The sequence below is a fragment of the Pongo pygmaeus genome, chromosome 13 (genome assembly GCF_028885625.2).
Source record: "Pongo pygmaeus isolate AG05252 chromosome 13, NHGRI_mPonPyg2-v2.0_pri, whole genome shotgun sequence".
Taxonomy (NCBI): Eukaryota; Metazoa; Chordata; class Mammalia; order Primates; family Hominidae; genus Pongo; species Pongo pygmaeus.
In genome coordinates this window covers 15,940,041-15,956,544 of record NC_072386.2, presented here as the reverse complement: position 1 = coordinate 15,956,544, position 16,504 = coordinate 15,940,041, and the positions used below count along the sequence as shown (strand labels likewise).

The window sequence follows — 16,504 nt, the reverse complement described above, 5'->3', positions numbered from 1 at the left end:
TTGAACTCCTGGGCACAAGTGATCCTCCCACCTCAGTCTCCTGAGTAGCTGGGAGCATAATTGTGCATCACCACGCTTGGCTAATTTTATTTTTCGTAGGAACAAGGTCTCCCTATGTTGCCCACGCTGATCTCGAATTCCTGGTCTCAAGAAATCTTCCTGCCTTGGCCTCCCCAAGTGTTGAGATTACAGGCATGAGCCATCATGCTTGGTCTGAAAGTTCTTTTTATTATCTGTGGAAACTTTTCTGTAAGCCTGAAATTATTTCAAAATAAAAAGTTAGCTAGGTGTGGTGGCTTGCACCTGTAATCCCAGCTACTTGGGAAGCTGAGGCAGGAGGATTGCTGAGGCCAGGAGTTCAAGACCAGCCTAGGCAAAACACAGCGAGGCCCCCTCCTATATCTCTACGGAAAAAAAAAAAAAAATGTTTTTTTTAAGTTAGCTGGCTGTGGTGATGCATGCCCGTACTCACTGAGGTGAGAGAATGGCTTCAGTGATGATTGTGCCACTGCACTCCAGTCTGTGTGATAGAGTAAGATCCTGTCTTTAAAAAAAAATAATGGCTAGGCCAGGCGCAGTGGCTCAAGCCTGTAATTCCAGCACTTTGGGAGGCTGAGGTGGGCAGATCACTTGAAGTCAGGAGTTCAAAACCAGCCTGGCCAACATGGTGGAACCCCGTCTCTATTAAAAATACAAAAATTAGCTGGGGGTGGTGACAGGTGCCTGTAGTCCCAGCTACTCAGGAGGCTGAGCCAGGAGAATCACTTGAACCCAAGGCAGCGGTTGCAGCGAGCTGAGATTTTGCCACTGCACTCTAGCCTGGGAAAGAGAGCAAGACTGTCCTCTCAGTCAGTCTTGCTAATGCTGTCAACAGCCTGAGCCCAGGGAAATCCATTAAAGTAAAGCTCTGGCCCAAGTGTCCTTGCAGATCTTTCTTGGCTATCTTCACAAAAAAGAGAAAAGTAAGCAAATTACAAATCAAAGAAACTCTGAACCCGTGGTCTTCATCTGAGTGAGACTCTGGTGGTCAGAAGGAAAGTCTCAAGCATTCAGACTGTGACAGGAACCCAGTTGTGGAATCAGCAGCTAAACTCAAGAGGAAGAGGCTTGGCCACTGTTTGCAGAACACTTGGGTAAGTAGGAAACAATGCAAGAGCTTCCAAAATCAAAATCAGAAACCCGATTCCAGGACTTGGTGACTGCAGTACTTCCTGCCTGTCACTGTCTGGAGCAGCTCAAATGTACAGTCCAGCATGAACACACCTAGAGGATGAGGCGGCGAGCCCCTGCTGCTGCTGCCACTGCTGGCACCATCAGGGCAGACCAGGTTTGCTGTCCAGGCCAGGTGTGGACAGGCCGTGCCTACCTTTCCCTAAATGGACTTGTGGTGTGTGTCCTTTCAAAACGTTCCCTTGGCAGTGTGCTCTCTGCATGGCTTTGCTCCTGGGACACATCCTAAAAGGTCCCCTGCACACACTGCCAAGGGCTTCTGGGACATGACCTGTCTTTAGCGGTTCTGGGCCTCAGGACTCAGGGCTGATGCAGGGCCTCTAGCTGAAGCAGCTTTGATGGAAATGTGTAGACACCAATGTTGCTCAAGGAGCATGAGTGCAGTAGATGCTGCAGTTACGGGGCTCGCCCATTCCTAATCATTGTGCTTTGTGTCTCCTCACAAAGACAGAAACAAAGGCAGCACTGCCCTCAGGGGAACATCGGCCCTGGTGGAACGCAGCGGCCACAAAGGATCCAGCCAGAGGATGCCCCACCTGCCCAGCACTACCAGGCTGCCCAACGTGGGTGGGCGTGGGAAGAGCCCTACACTCAGAAGCACCTAGGATAGGGCACAGACTTGTCACATCACTGTCCCCAGCAAAGGCTACGTGTTGTCTCCTTCAGTTGATGATAAACCTTTCTGAGATGCAGAGCATCCAGATCAGACGTTCTCTACCTTTTTGTTTTTATTATATTAAGGCACAGACTTAGAATGACATTTTTGTGCCATTCCTCGTTGTGCCACAGCTGAACTAACCAGGTCCCTTCACCATGGGGCAACTTCCTGGACCTGATTTGGGTTCTGAGAAAAGGCATCTGGATTGCCAGGTCTTTTATAAAGACGTCAGCAAGCTTCACTTGAACTGAAAGGTGGGAGGTTTTCTACCAAGCCCATTGATTGACAGTGCTGAGGCAGAGTGGCCGTGTGTGTGCACAGAGGGCAAACACTGTCTTCCAGGTTACTGTGGAAGGCTGGCTGTGTTGTGACCTTCTGTGGGCACGAATGCTGTGCAGAACACAGTAACACTCTTTCCCCCTTCTAAAATGTCCTGACCTTACACATTTGACCCGCAGCTTTAGGGATTTCATGGACAAGCCCCATCCACAGACCTCAGATTTAAACACTCCACTTCTAGACTCTTCTTTTTAGCCAGCATCACCCATCAATAGAGAAGCCCTCAAAATTGCAAATTCAATTGAAAACCCTGACTCTGCTTTCCTAGAATTTACGAAATCTATACACTGAACACTTGGCTTTGAAGAAACAGTTTTCTCCATGTCAAGTTATTTCTGTAGCAGCTCCTTAAGTATGTACTGTCCCGCTGCACCCAACCCCACACCAGCAGGGCAGGCTGGCACCCCACCACTGTCTATGCCGGCTCTGGGGGTCCCACTTGCTCCTGCAGGCAGAGCTAAGCAGCACAACATACAGAGGTCTTGGTTTTATACAGAACCTTTAATTGCAAAGAACTTGAAAGCAGCCATGCTGGGGGTGGCAGTGGAGAACCCACCACACCCGCCCCTCAGTATTCTTCACCTTCTTCAGCCTCAGCTTCCACGGAATCCACGCCCACCTCTTCATAATCCTTCTCCAGAGCTGCCAGGTCCTCGCGGGCCTCGGAGAACTCCCCCTCCTCCATGCCTTCTCCCACGTACCAGTGCACAAAGGCCCGCTTGGCATACATGAGATCGAACTTATGGTCCAGGCGAGCCCAGGCCTCCGCGATGGCCGTGGTGTTGCTCAGCATGCACACAGCCCGCTGCACCTTGGCCAGGTCTCCCCCGGGGACCACCGTGGGGGGCTGGTAGTTAATGCCCACCTGCCCGAGAAGAGGAAGAAACAGTCCGTGAAGCTTATATCAAACCTAGAAATGGTGGTTACTTTTCCTCGAACAGAAGACACCCTGTAGGTGAACAGGAGAATTCTCAGTTCACCCCACAAATGTCACTAAGCCCTTCTCTGTGCCAGGCAGGGTGACAGTTCCAGACAACATATGTTTCCCAGGCTGACCTCAAACTCCTGGGCTCAATCGATCCACCCACCCCAGGCTCCCAAAGTGCTAGGATTACAGGCATGAGGCAGCATGCCCAGCGTTTATTTTTTTTAATTTTAGAATAAGGTATTTTCTAAAGGATTTTTGTGCCCCTTTCCTGGGTGGTAGAATTCATGTGGAAAAGGTAGGTTGAACTTAGTAGGAATTGTATGGGCATTTTGGGGAATCTTGTAGGTGGTGTATATATTTTATTTTAACTTGGGCATTACTATAAACTGTTTCACTACATCCTTCTCTCCACTGTCTCATGAAGGGTTTGATTTAAAAAAAGAATGAAAAGAATGAAAACAGCAACAGTTACAGTGGCTCACACTTGTTATCCCAGCTCTTTGGGAGGCCAAGGTGGATTGCTTGAACTCAAGAGTTCAAGACCAGCCTGGACAACATGGCAAGACCCTGTCTCTACCAAAAATACGAAAAATTAGCTGGGCACGGTGTTGTGCACCTGTGGTCCCAGCTACTCAGGAGGCTGAGGTGGGGGGATCGCTTGAGCCTGGAGGGCAGAGGTTCCAATGAGCTGAGATCTGACCACTACCACTGCCTGGGTGACAGCGCAAGACCCTGTCTCAAAAAAAAAAAAAGGCCGGGCGCGGTGGCTCACGACTGTAATCCCAACCCTTTGGGAGGCTGAGGTGGGCGGATCACAAGGTCAGGAGATCGAGACCATCCTGGCTAACATGGTGAAACCCCATCTCTACTAAAAATACAAAAACAAAATTAGCTAGGCGTGGTGGCGGGCACCTGTAGTCCCAGCTACTTGGGAGGCTGAGGCGGGAGAATGGCGTGAACCCAGGAGGCGGAGCTTGCAGTGAACCGAGATTGTGCCACTGCACTCCAGCCTGGGTGACAGAGCGAGACTCCATCTCAAACAACAAAAAAATACACAAAAAACCAGCAACGTCTTTATTTCTCTTCTGGGAAGCCTAGTAATTTTGGCCTGGGTTTGCCTCAAGACACAAAATCTGTCCCCACTTTCCACTGACACAAAAGAAACCTTGCTGTCCTCTTTCAGCTTTATCAATAGTTGGTTACTAAATCTTGTGGCATTTCTCTGTTGGGCCTGTGCGTCCTTGTGCTGTGCTTTCCCTGCTGCCTCTGACTCAGATCCCCACCGCCTCTGTGGGGAGAGACCACTGCAGTCAGCTCTGACTGGGATTTCCTACTGTGGGTGTCTCTTCCTCTCCTTCAAGGGTTAGCACAGCTGCTGGACTAGCCACTTAATTTTGTAAGTTCTTGTCCGAACATAGCCACCACACCCCTTCATTTGCAGATTGATTTTGCTATCCAACAGCAGAGTGGGGTAGGTGTGACAGAGGTCTTGTGACCTCTAATGCCTAGAATTTGTATGATCTTGTCTTTTTTTTTTTTTTTTTTTTTGAGACAGAGTCTTGTGCTGTCACCCAGGCTGCAGTGTAGTGGGGTGATATCTTCTCACTGCAACCTCCACCTCCTGGATCCCAGTGATTATCCTGCCTCAGCCTCCTGAGTAGCTGGGATTACAGGTGCCTGCCACCACCCGGCTAATTTTTGTATTTTTAGTAGAGACGGGGTTTTGCCTGTTGGCCAGGCTGGTGTCAAACTCCTGACCTCAGGTGATCCGCCTGCCTTGGCCTCCCAAAGTGCTGGATTACAGGCATGGGTAAATTTTTGTATTTTTAGTGGAGAGCTGTGATCACCACACTGCACTCCAGCCTGGGTGACAGAGTGGGATTCTGTCTCAAAAAAGTAAATAAATGGGGTCGAGCACAGTGGCTCATGCCCGTAATCCCAGCATTTTGGGAGGCTAAGGCGAGCAGATCACTTAAGGCCAGGAATTTGAGACCAGCCTGGCCAACATGGTGAAATCCCTTTACTAAATACACAAAAATTAGCTGGGGTGTGGTGGTGCATGTCTGTGGTCCCAGCTACTCGGGAGGCTGAGGTGAGAGAATCACTTGAGCCTGGGAGGCAAAGGTTGCAGTGAGCCGAGATCACACCACTGCACTCCAGCCTTCTCAACAATAACAACAAAAAAGTAAGTAAGTAAAGTTCATCACAGATATATAGTGTAATGACTCAGAAAGACAGTTCAAAAGACATCACTGGGCCAGGTGCCGTGGCTCACGCCTCTAACCCCAGCACTTTGGATGGCCGAGGTGGGTGGATCACCTCAGGTCAGGAGTTCAAGACCAGTCTGGCCAACATGGCAAAACCCTGTTTCTACTAAAAACATAAAAATTAACCAGGCATGGTGGTGGGTGCCTGTTGTTCCAGCTGCTTGGGAAGCTGATGGAGATTGAAGTGAGCTGAGATCACACCACTGCACTCCAGCCTGGGCGACAAAGCTAGACTCTTTCTCAAAAAAAAAAAAAAAAAAAAAGACATCACTGAATTAATGATCACTCTGGTTCACTAATTGATGCCCACGCGCCTAGCCCATGGAACAAGGGTAGTCTCCTCAAAGGATGCGAGCCTTCAGGGGCAGCATTACTCTGTGTGTCTGTTGCTTGCTGAAAGGTACAAGGCCTCCACATCACCCAGTCATACCTTAAATCCAGTTGGGCACCAATCCACAAACTGGATGGTGCGCTTGGTCTTGATGGTGGCAATGGCCGCGTTGACATCTTTCGGGACCACATCCCCCCTGTACAACATGCAGCAGGCCATGTACTTGCCGTGGCGAGGGTCACACTTGACCATCTGATTGGCTGGCTCGAAGCAGGCATTGGTGATCTCGGCCACGGACAGCTGCTCGTGGTAGGCCTTCTCGGCTGAGATGACCGGGGCGTAGGTGGCCAGGGGGAAGTGGATGCGGGGGTACGGCACTAGGTTGGTCTGGAATTCCGTCAAGTCCACATTCAGGGCCCCGTCGAATCGCAGGGAGGCCGTGATGGAGGACACGATCTGCCCAATCAGACGATTGAGGTTGGTGTACGTGGGACGCTCGATGTCCAGGTTGCGCCGACATATGTCATAGATGGCTTCATTGTCGACCATGAAGGCACAGTCAGAATGTTCCAGGGTCGTGTGGGTGGTCAGGATGGAGTTGTAGGGCTCCACCACGGCTGTGGAGACCTGGGGGGCTGGGTAAATGGCAAACTCTAGCTTGGACTTCTTGCCGTAATCCACTGAGAGCCGCTCCATGAGCAGAGATGCGAACCCAGAGCCAGTGCCGCCCCCAAAGCTGTGGAAGATGAGGAAGCCCTGCAGCCCCGTGCACAGATCCGCCTGAAAGAAACCAAACAACATGAGCCAATGCCCGTGGATGCCACACCACCAACCTCCACCAAGCCAGGGCCACTTCTCTGCCTCTGAAGACTTGATATGGATTCAAATCATCCATAATAAACACGCAGTACACTCTGAAGCAAAGAAAAGCAGACAAAGATCTACAGACAAATCCCCATGCATACTTCAGACTAAGACCATTTTTTTTTTTTTTTTTTTTGAGATAGAGTCTCACTCTGTTGCCCAGGCTGGAGTGCAGTGGCATGAGCTCCGCTCAGTGCAGCCTCTGCCTCCTGGGCTCAAACCATTCTCCTGCCTCAGCTTCCTGAGTAGCTGGGACTACAGGCAGGCACCACCACGCCTCACTAATTTGTGTATTTTTAGTAGAGACAGGGTTTCACCACGTTGGCCAGGCTGGTCTCAAACTCTTGACTTCAGGTGACTGCCCACCTTGGCCTCCCAAAGTGCTGGGATTACAGGCGTGAGCCACCAGACCCGGCCAAAGTGCCGGTCTAAGTTTTGACAAAATGACCTCCCCATCACAACCCAAGATCTACCCTCCTGTGCAGGACAATGGTCACATGAAGCCTTCTCTTCTTACCAGTTTGCGGATGCGGTCCAGGACCAGGTCGACGATCTCCTTGCCGATGGTGTAATGGCCTCTGGCGTAATTATTGGCCGCATCTTCCTTCCCGGTGATCAGCTGCTCTGGGTGGAAGAGCTGCCTGTAGGTTCCTGTCCGCACTTCATCTACAAAAGAGACCGTGTGTACTGTGAATCTTTAAGGCCTGTACTCACCAAGATGGACACATTCCAGGACTGTTCACTTCTACAAAGTACATGCAGTTCAAAGTACATGACCTGCATGTTGCAGGTCAACAGTGGCAGTGTCTGGTAGAAAATGTCTCTGTGTGATAACCAAACTGCGATTTATGACTCTGGGAAGTCCAACTCAGCTTGCAGTATAAATGTTAGCATGACCAGTTCCCAGGGAAGGGAAATAAGCTCTAGCAACCCCACACAGGTAATTCTAAAGGTACATAATTCTTTCCTACATGTAGCTACATCAAAGGCTGTAAGTTAAAAACTCTTACAAACTGGGAAGTCGCCAGGTCAATGTGACTTCTGCAGGGCAGTCCCATCAGGGCACCCTGTGTGGCTGGGGCCCCACGGGCTTTCAGGTGACACTGTCATCTCATGTGGGGCCACTGAAAGGAGCTGTCTCTTTGCAGCTCTTCTTGGAAACTATCCTGGGCTTCTAATCTGGAAGAAGCAAATGCATGTTCTGTACTTAACCTTCTATGCCTAAGATGCAGGTCAGGACTCTCGTGCACCAGTATAAGAGAGTGCACAGCATTCAGGATGGAACCAATGCCGTCGTGCCCCGCAGGCAGGGCCACCTGAACAGGGCTGAGGCAGCCACGACGGAATCTCTCCACAGCCCATCTTACTGCCGGCAAAGCAGCTTTTCCCTGTAGGTCAGGTTTTCCTAAATTAGGAGCGGAGTCTCACAGACACTTTAATCATGAACCTTTCAGTTTATCTCTTAACAACATCATGGGAACATGCTTCTCTATCTCATACCTTCTGCAGAAGGATTCAAAGGAGCCCACATGGGGCCTTACCAACGATGCTCTCCCACCCTCCTAGAAAAGCTGCCATCCAGGGCCCTAGCACCTACCGACCACAGTGGGCTCCAGGTCCACAAACACTGCTCTGGGCACGTGCTTGCCAGCCCCAGTCTCACTGAAGAACGTGTTGAAGGAGTCATCCCCACCACCAATGGTTTTATCACTTGGCATCTGACCATCGGGCTGAATTCCATGTTCAAGGCAGTACAGTTCCCAGCAGGCATTGCCGATCTGGACACCTGCCTGCCCCACGTGGATAGAGATACACTCGCGCTGTGAACCACAACATAAATGTAGACCCATTCATTTCAAGGCAACTTGAAGCTATATGACATGCAAGATATTCTAATTTAATATTTGTATAGTGCTTCAGTATCTGGTGCTTTCACAATTGATAATTCCTAGGAGGGTTAGGTGACTGACCCGTTTATCCCCATTAAAACTTACTTGCTCTAAACCATCCTAGCTACTAAGTTCCAGAGGTAGGCCTAGAACCTAATGTTTGCCACTATACAAAAATTTGATTATTTTAAAATGTGGAAGCCATGTAAGGTCAGTAATCAACCCCACATTATAGCCAGTCACAGTAATGCTCTGAAGAATACACAGCAGTTTTTGATTATGTCCTGATCAAAGGATAAGGTAATTGGGTTGGGTAAGGAAATAAGACAGTAGGTCCCAGGTCACTGTGGTCCAAACCCAGATGTTCAGTATGTGTCCTCTCTCTGCCCGCGCCCCCCCGCCCCCCCGCCGAGATCTACCCTCCATCATTCACCACCTGCTCTGTGCTCCCAGAGGCTGACCCATGAGGACGGCACCAGAGGCCTTCCTTGTCCTCTGGCTTCGTGATGGTTTGGTCAGTGACAGGCAGCAGCAGGAGACCAAAAGGCTGGAGGAGAATGGCGTCAGGGTACTCTTCCCTTGGCCCCTTCCTGCTCAACTTTCATGGGTGATCCAAATCCCTCCATCAGGGCCACAGTTTTGGCAGGTGGCCCTCTTCATAAAGTTACCCTCTCAATTTTTTGTAAGCACTCCCTCCCCTCCACCCCTTGAAGCCTAGGAGTATAATGGCTCCCAGATGTCATCAGTGCTGGGACACTGCACTGTCCTTTGGTGGTTTCTTCAAGCGCTGCCAAGCCGGATGTGGTGGCTCATGCATGTAATTACAGCAGTTTGGGAGGCTGAGCAGAGATTGTTTGGGACCAGTTTGAGACAAGCCTGGGCAACTATGAAAAATTTTTTGTTTGTTTTTTTTTCTTTTGAAACAGAGTCTCACTCTGTCGCCCAGGCTGGAGTGCAGTGGCACAATCTCAGCTCACTGCAGCCCCTGTTTCCCAGGTTCAAGCGATGCTCTTGCCTCAGCCTCCCAAGGTAGCTGGGACTACAGGCCACTACGCCCAGCTAATTTTTTGTATTTTTAGTAGAGACGGGGTTTCACCGTGTTAGCCAGGGTGGTCTTGATCTCCTGACCTTGTGATATGCCCACCTCGGCCTCCCAAAGTGCTGGGATTACTGGCGTGAGCCACAGCGCCCGGCCAAAAAATTTAAACACTAGCCAGGTGTGGCGGTGCATACCTGTAGTCCCAGCTACTCAGGAGGCTGAGGCAGGAGGATTGCTGGAGCCCAGGGGTTCAAGGCTGCAGGGAGCCGTGATCATGCAACTGTGCTCCAGCCTGGGCAACAGAGCTGTTGTTGAGCTGTCTCAAAAAAAAAAAAAAGATACTTGACAAACCACATGGCCACAGCTATTCAGACTTGGGACTTGGAAATCTATTCTTTACGTGAATGCGATGGTTGCTTTTTCTTTCTTTCTTTTTTGAGGCCAGGTCTCTGTCGCACAAGCTGCAGTGCAGTGGCACCATCATGACTCACTGCGGCCTCGAAGTCCTGGGTTCAGCTGACCCTCTCACCTCAGCCTCCCGAGTAGCTGGAACCACAGATCCACGCCTCCACCCCGGGAATTTTTCTATTTTTAGTAGAGAAGGGCTTTCGCCATATTGGCCAGGCTGGTGCGGAGCCCCTGACCTCAGGGGATCCCCCGCCTCTACCTCCTGTCTGAGCTTTAATTCCTGATCTGAGCAATGTCCACAGCCCCAGCCTCCATCAGCAAGGCTCCTTGGGGGTTCTCAGTGGTTTCCAGTAGCACAGAGACGTTTGGAGACCGGAAAGCGGGAGCAGCACCCTCCTGTCTTCATGAGGCGACACCACTGTTTGCTCCCTGGGGGATGGGACACGGTCAATGCTCCCCGTCCACTGACTCAAGGCCGGCAGCTTCGTCTAAAACAAAAGCTGCCATCCCTGCCCTGGAGCCCGCAGACCCAGTAGACGATCCCGTGTCCTCGTGTCCCGCCCTGGGCCCTGCGTCCTTCTCTGGCCTCCTCTCTGCTCCCTGGCCCGCAACAGCATCCCTCCGTCCAGCCACCTCAAGAGGCCAACTTCGTCCACCCCCCAGCCTGGGCGTCTGCGGGGCGGGAGTGACCTGGCCTTACCATGTTGAACTCCGCCGCTGCTGCAGCCTAACGCTACTACTTGACCTCAACCGCCGCTGCAGCTGCGCACGTCCAACTGCAACCTCCCCCCACGCGCTGTCTGGGATTGGCCCGCTGGTGCTAGGCCACCATTGGTCCGGAGCTCCTGGGAGGTGGGCCAAGGCTCGGATCCCAGTTTCAATTGGCCGTTGCTCAACACACGTAGTGGGGACGCCCTCTGACTGGATGCAGGATTGGCGGGAAGGCAGTGGGGTCAGAGGGCAGCGCGTGGGCTGAGACGATTCCGAGGGGCCTCTGACCCGTGTTGGAGCAGCTACTGCGCCCTTGTGGGTCGAGGAACATTGCTTTGTAAGTAAGCTCCCAGCCTGGCAGTGGCTTGACCACGAATTTGTGCGGCTGCCTTCTCCCCGGTTGCCCCAGGCCGGCTCCTCTGGAGGTGCCTTATTCAGATCTTTGCAAACGGGGCCGCCTTTGAGAGGCCTTCCGGGCATCTACCTAAGTCACAGCAGCACCGCAATCACCCCACCTTCCCACCCAGCACCCGGGAAGTGGCGGGATTCGATCACTTTTGTGATCTAAAAAGGATCTGAAATCCCATCACTTTGGAGGCAGAGGCGGGCAGATCACCTGCGGTCAGGAGTTCAAGACCAACCTGGCCAACATGGTGAACCCGTCTCTACTAAAAATACAAAAACTAGCCGGGCATGGTGGGCGCGCCTGTAATCCCAGCTACTCAGGAGGCTGAGGCAGGGGAATTGCTTGAATCCGGGAGGCAGAGGTTGCAGTGAGCCAAGATCGCACTGCAGCCTGGGCAAGACTCCGTCTCAAAAAAAAGAAAAAAAGAAAGAAAAGAAAAGAAGAAGCAGAGGTAAAATTAATATAAGTGGAGAGGCGGAGAGGTTGGGCCGGGCGCAGTGGCTCAGGCCTGTAATTCCAGTGCTTTGGGAGGCCTCCGCGGGAGGATTGCTTGAGGTCAGGAGTTTGCAACCAGCCTGGGCAACGTGGTGAGACCCGCCCTGCCCCCGTTTCTACAAAAAATAAAAATAAAATTAGCCGGGCATGGTGGTGGGTGCCTGTAATCCCAGCTACTTGGGAGGCTGAGGCACAAGAATCCCTTGAATCCAGGAGGTGGAGGTTGCAGTGAGCCGAGATTGTGCCACACTGCACTCCAGCCTGGGTGACAGAGGGAGACTCCGTCTCAAAAAAAAAAAAAAAAAATACAGTTATTTGGGCCAAGTTTGAGAACTGCAACCCTGGAGATGCAAGTTGCCTTGATATACACTCTAATTAGCAGCAATTACAAATGGGTTTTTAAAGGAAAAGAAGAGGCAGTTTCTAAATTGTTTACCAAGAATTTTAAAAATAGAGACAGAGTTTTGCTGTGTTGCCCAGCCTGGTCTTGAACTCCTGGCCTGAAGGGGGCCTCCCACCTTGGCTGGCCTGGCCAAAGGAATGTATATTAAAATAACATAAGCTATTTATTGGCTCTGTATTATCTTTTGTATCACAAATTCCAGTAACAGGAAGATAAAGCTAATCAGGAACAAAATGCCTTTAAATAGTCGCTGGGGCATGGGTATGAGGTGTGTGACTGAAGTCCCATATTCCTCTCTCTGGGCCTGATACATTCTGCACACCTCGCATAACTCAAAGTGCTTTGAACACTTTTTTTCTCTCTTCTTTAGTGAGAAGGACCGGGTTTACAGGCACCAGGAAAGGGGAAGGCACAGCCCTGTCCTGGGAAGAGCGGAGTAGGGACACAATGCCCATTTTGGAGGAGTCTGGAACAGTCACCTGATTCTTCCTTATGTATTTATTGTTTGTTTATTTATTTTTTGGACACTGGTTCTCACCATGTTAACCAGGCTGGACTCAAAACCCCTGGGCCCAAGTGATCCTCATGCCTCAGGCTTCCTTGTAGGCTGGGACTACAGGCGTGTAATTCTTCCCAGTTTGATTCTTCCATTTCTAAAGATCATCTTAACAATGTGTATTCAGTTCTGACAAAAGGCCTGGAGGAGACGTGCTGGCTTACCCCCAGCTCATCACCAGGATGCAGCACCCCATCGTGGCATCTCCCTAGAGGGTGGCCAAGCAGGCTCTTAACTTTGCCTCCTGAGAGGAGAGCACAGAAGAGAGAGGGAGCTCCCCCAGTGGGATGGGACTCATGAGGTCCAGGAGCTGAGACTTTTCTGTGGGCTTTGGGGACCTCTGAACAGTGCGATCAGGTCTGCCCTTGGAAGGATGTTTTGGCACAAAGGGGAGGGGCAGGGAGGGAGTTCTGTGGAGAGCCAGGGAAACCAGAGGAGGCCTCTGGCCCCCTGCCTCTTCTCCCCAGAAGGGTGAATCCTTCCATCTTAGTCGGCTCCAGGTGCCCTAAAAAAATACCATGGGCTGAGTAGCTTAAACAGTAGAGTTTTATTTTCTCACAGTTCTGGAGGCTAAAAGTCCCAGAGGCGTCTTGTCCTGGCTTGCACACAGCCACCTTCTCACCATGTCCTCCCACAGGGTGGGGGAAGGCAGCACTCAAGCTCCCTGGTCTCTTATAAGGACACGAATCCTACCGGATCAGGGCCCACCCTTATGACCTCACATAATCTTCATCATTTCCTTATAGGCCCCGTCCCCAAATACAGTCACACTGGGGATCGGAGCTTCAGTGTCTAATAATGGGGGGGGGGACACAGTTCAGTCCACAGCCCTCCCCTCCCTCAGGGCTCCAACCACATCATGCAGAGAACTTAGCTGTAGCCTGTATCACCCGGTGCTCTTCAGTACAGTCATGTGTCCCTCAGAGGCTGGGATACGCTCTCAGAAAGCCATCATCAGGCAATTTCGTTGACGTGAGAACATCATAGAGTGTACTTAGCCCAACCTACATGGAGCAGCCTACTGCACACCTAGGCCACATGGTACAGCATATTGCCCCTTGGCTGCAGACCTATACAGTAAGTATTTCTGTATCTAAACACAGAAAAGCTACATGAAAAATATGATATTATAATCTTATGGGACCACTGTTGTATATGCTGTCTGCTGTTGTCTGAAACATCATTATATGCCACATGACTGCAATGTTTATTTTTCTGATTATAAAAGTAACACATATTCCCAGTAGATAGTGTAGAAAATTAGCAACAAAATATTCTACCGTAAATGACAAAAGAAAAATTGAGTCTTGGACGTGCCCATTTTTACTGTAAGTTATGATTCCATAACTGACTTGTAGTAAACAGTATTTCTGGCCTCTAAGTATTGCTGCCTTGTGTATTTTATTTAGTATACAGTACTAAAAATAAGTGTTCTCAATTATTAAATACTTGCAGTAAGTCAGCTAACAAAGTTTACATATAGTCACTACACAGAAAGGAGCACAAATTATTTCCTCTTTTGCTCAGATTCAAACAGGCTTGAGTGACAACTTGAGGACAAGGACACTTTGCCAAGATTTTACGCAGCAGCTGGCAGGGCCAGAGAGGCAGCATGGTGTGGCAGGAGAATGAGGAACTGCGCAAGGTAGGTGGCTCAGTTCTGGGTGAGAAAAGCTTACGAGACTTTGCAAAGTTTTGTAAGGTTGAGTTCATACAGATGTCTAAAGACCTCCCTGGGACTCCCACTCATGGACTGTCCCTGCTGCATGCAGGACACCAGGGCCAAGCCTGGTTCTAGGGACCAGCCAGTTGCTGCATAGCTCGTGTCAGTGGGCTAAGCTTGGCTCCCAGTCATGGGTGCCTGTTAGAGCCCTGCCTGCAGCAGGCACCCACTTCACAGTCATCTGTCATCTCCAGTTCAACCCCACAAAATAAGCAGCAACTCCCCCACCCCTGCCAATTTTGAATGAGAAACTATGTCTGTGTTATCTGCAGTGACATGCTGCGCCTGACACCAGTGACACTCCCTTCTCTCTCCACCATACCCCCTGCTCTTAGAAGGGGCATCTTTGTGATGACAGGGAGCTGCAAAAGAGACTTGTTAAAATGTGGGTAATTCCCCCATAACTCCTTCATAAATTTGGTTTTTAGTAAGATATGTGAAACTTTATGTTCAAATGCCAGTATAGTAATAGCACAATTAGGTTCTGTTTTCAAAAATACATTCATTTATACACTTAAGTCCTTGGACCTATAGTTTGTGATCTGTCCTCTAAAATGTGCCAGATTGTAAACCCAAATTGCTTCTTAAGATCATCTGTGGTGTCATTCCCCTGCATGACTCGTCTGGGACTGCTGCGTGGGCTGGGTGGCGTCTCATTGCTTAATGTAGTCACAATAACTCTGAGCTAGGCAGAGAGGCCTGGGGAGGCCTTTCCTCACTCACTTCCAGTCTTAGACCAGCAGATGTGACAGTGACTAAACAACCAGATTATTGAGCAGATTGGCTGCAGGGAGGCCCGAGTCATCAGTGTAGCAAGTGGTAAGGTTGATGTCAGTGCAGCTGACCTCACGGCAAGTCCCACTGTGGCTCTCCACCCAGGGAGATTTTGATTTAAATATTTTTCTTCTTAATTTTCTTTTCTTTCTTTCTTTTTTATTTTTTTTAAGAGATGAAGTCTCACCATTTTGCCGAGAAATTGATCTTGAACTCCTGGGCTCAAGTGAGCCTCCCACCTCAGCCTCCCAAAATGCTGGAATTACAAGCATGACCCACCGTGCCTGGCCTGATTTAAATCTTAAGTACTCTGTGTGTGTGTGTGTGTGTGTGTGTGTGTGTATTTCTGTTTCCGCTTATGTTTAAGTGTGTGTGTGTGTGTATTCCTGTTTCTGCTTATGTTTAAGTAACTAGATTGAGTGCCCAAATGCTTTATTCACCTTTGCAGTTGTGTAGATGACATCAGGCAGAGGTTGATGTTACAGAGCCAGCTGTCCTGCTGTAAGCTATTCAATGCAGTTGCAGGGTCTTGCTTGGTGTGGAGTTGGTGCTCAGCACCTGAGCCCAGGTGGTCTTCTCATTGAATGTTTGGCTGGGGTGAGGTGAGCACAAGGCTTTTTCCAAACAGGGGATTTCTCCGATCTTTGGCTTTAATCTGTAACCAGCACTGGCTGTCACTTGTAACTCTTTAATATGGTGTAAGACTAAACCTTCCAGGCCTTTTTAAGCAAACATAAAACATCTATAATTGTGATTTTTTTTAAGCAATATGGTGAAGGGACTAAACCTTCCAGGCCTTTGTTAAGCAAACATAAAACATCTATAATTGTGATTTTTTTTTCAGCAATTGGTTGAAGCCTCAGAGTTATTGAAATCCCAGGCCAAAGAACTCAAAGATGCCCATCAGCAGCAAAAGCTGGCCCTGCAGGACTTCTTGGAGCTCAGTGAGCTGGTAGCAGAGCTCTGCTCCCAGAAGCAGAAGGTGTGGGACAAGGAGGGGGAGACGGAGGTGGCCATGCAGAAAGTCAACACGATGTGGCAGGAGATCTGAAGATCCAAGAAGCTCAGAAAGAGGAAGCTGTTTAGATGGTTCAGCGATGGTATTGATTGGACTTTTTAAAAATTTTTATTATGATACTTTAAGTTTTGGGGTACATTGTATGACCTTAATACAACATCTTTGAAAACTTGAGCTGCATTATGTAAATTACTTTAAAATGGATCTTAAGTTTTTGTGAAACCAAGTAAGTTGATATGCTGAGCATTTATTTTGTTCTTATCCTTCAATAGCTATCTGTGAAATTATTAAAAGAGGTTCCTGTGGTACTAAGTTTTAAAAATTCCCTTTTGGCCAGGTGCAGTGGCTCACGCCTGTAATCCTAGCACTTTGGGAGGCTGAGGCGGGCGGATTGCCTGAACTCAGGAGTTCGAAACCAGCCTGGGCAAAACGGTGAAACATCATCTCTACTAAAAAACACACAAA

General features: G+C 49.6%; 2 protein-coding genes across 4 annotated transcripts; one reads left to right on the top strand and one right to left on the bottom strand.

The window, feature by feature from the left end:
- Positions 1 to 2,709: 2,709 nt before the first annotated feature.
- LOC134737991 (tubulin alpha-3 chain) lies at positions 2,710 to 10,761 on the bottom strand. The gene is made up of 5 exons (XM_063650440.1): positions 10,654 to 10,761; positions 8,215 to 8,437; positions 7,135 to 7,283; positions 5,853 to 6,533; positions 2,710 to 3,092 (listed from the first exon to the last, which is right to left on the bottom strand). The coding sequence occupies exons 1-5, from the start codon at positions 10,654 to 10,656 to the stop codon at positions 2,796 to 2,798; spliced, it is 1,353 nt and encodes a 450-aa protein (XP_063506510.1). The 5' UTR covers positions 10,657 to 10,761; the 3' UTR covers positions 2,710 to 2,795.
- A 130-nt stretch (positions 10,762 to 10,891) lies between these two features.
- On the top strand, positions 10,892 to 16,274 carry LOC129043993 (uncharacterized). 3 transcript variants are annotated; one of them, XM_054501472.1, is made up of 3 exons: positions 10,892 to 11,001; positions 14,052 to 14,169; positions 15,866 to 16,274. In XM_054501472.1, exons 2-3 carry the CDS (start codon positions 14,137 to 14,139, stop codon positions 16,070 to 16,072), a joined length of 240 nt encoding a protein of 79 aa, XP_054357447.1. In that variant the 5' UTR covers positions 10,892 to 11,001; positions 14,052 to 14,136; the 3' UTR covers positions 16,073 to 16,274. The 3 variants fall into 3 exon arrangements, with proteins under 3 accessions (XP_054357447.1, XP_054357446.1, XP_054357448.1); XM_054501471.1 differs by having other exon boundaries at positions 10,933 to 11,521; XM_054501473.2 differs by lacking the exons at positions 10,892 to 11,001; positions 14,052 to 14,169 and adding an exon at positions 15,339 to 15,623.
- The last annotated feature ends 230 nt before the right edge of the window (positions 16,275 to 16,504 follow it).

Coding starts and splice junctions, on each gene's coding strand:
- LOC134737991 (XM_063650440.1), bottom strand. Junction 7,284..8,214: donor CCTGGAGCCCACTGTGGTCG/GTAGGTGCTAGG, acceptor TCTCTTTTGTAG/ATGAAGTGCGGACAGGAACC. Junction 3,093..5,852: donor GGTGCCCAACTGGATTTAAG/GTATGACTGGGT, acceptor CTTCTCGGGCAG/GTGGGCATTAACTACCAGCC.
- LOC129043993 (XM_054501472.1), top strand. CDS start 14,137: ATGGTGTGGCAGGAGAATGAGGAACTGCGCAAG. Junction 14,170..15,865: donor AGAATGAGGAACTGCGCAAG/GTAGGTGGCTCA, acceptor TTTTTTTTTCAG/CAATTGGTTGAAGCCTCAGA.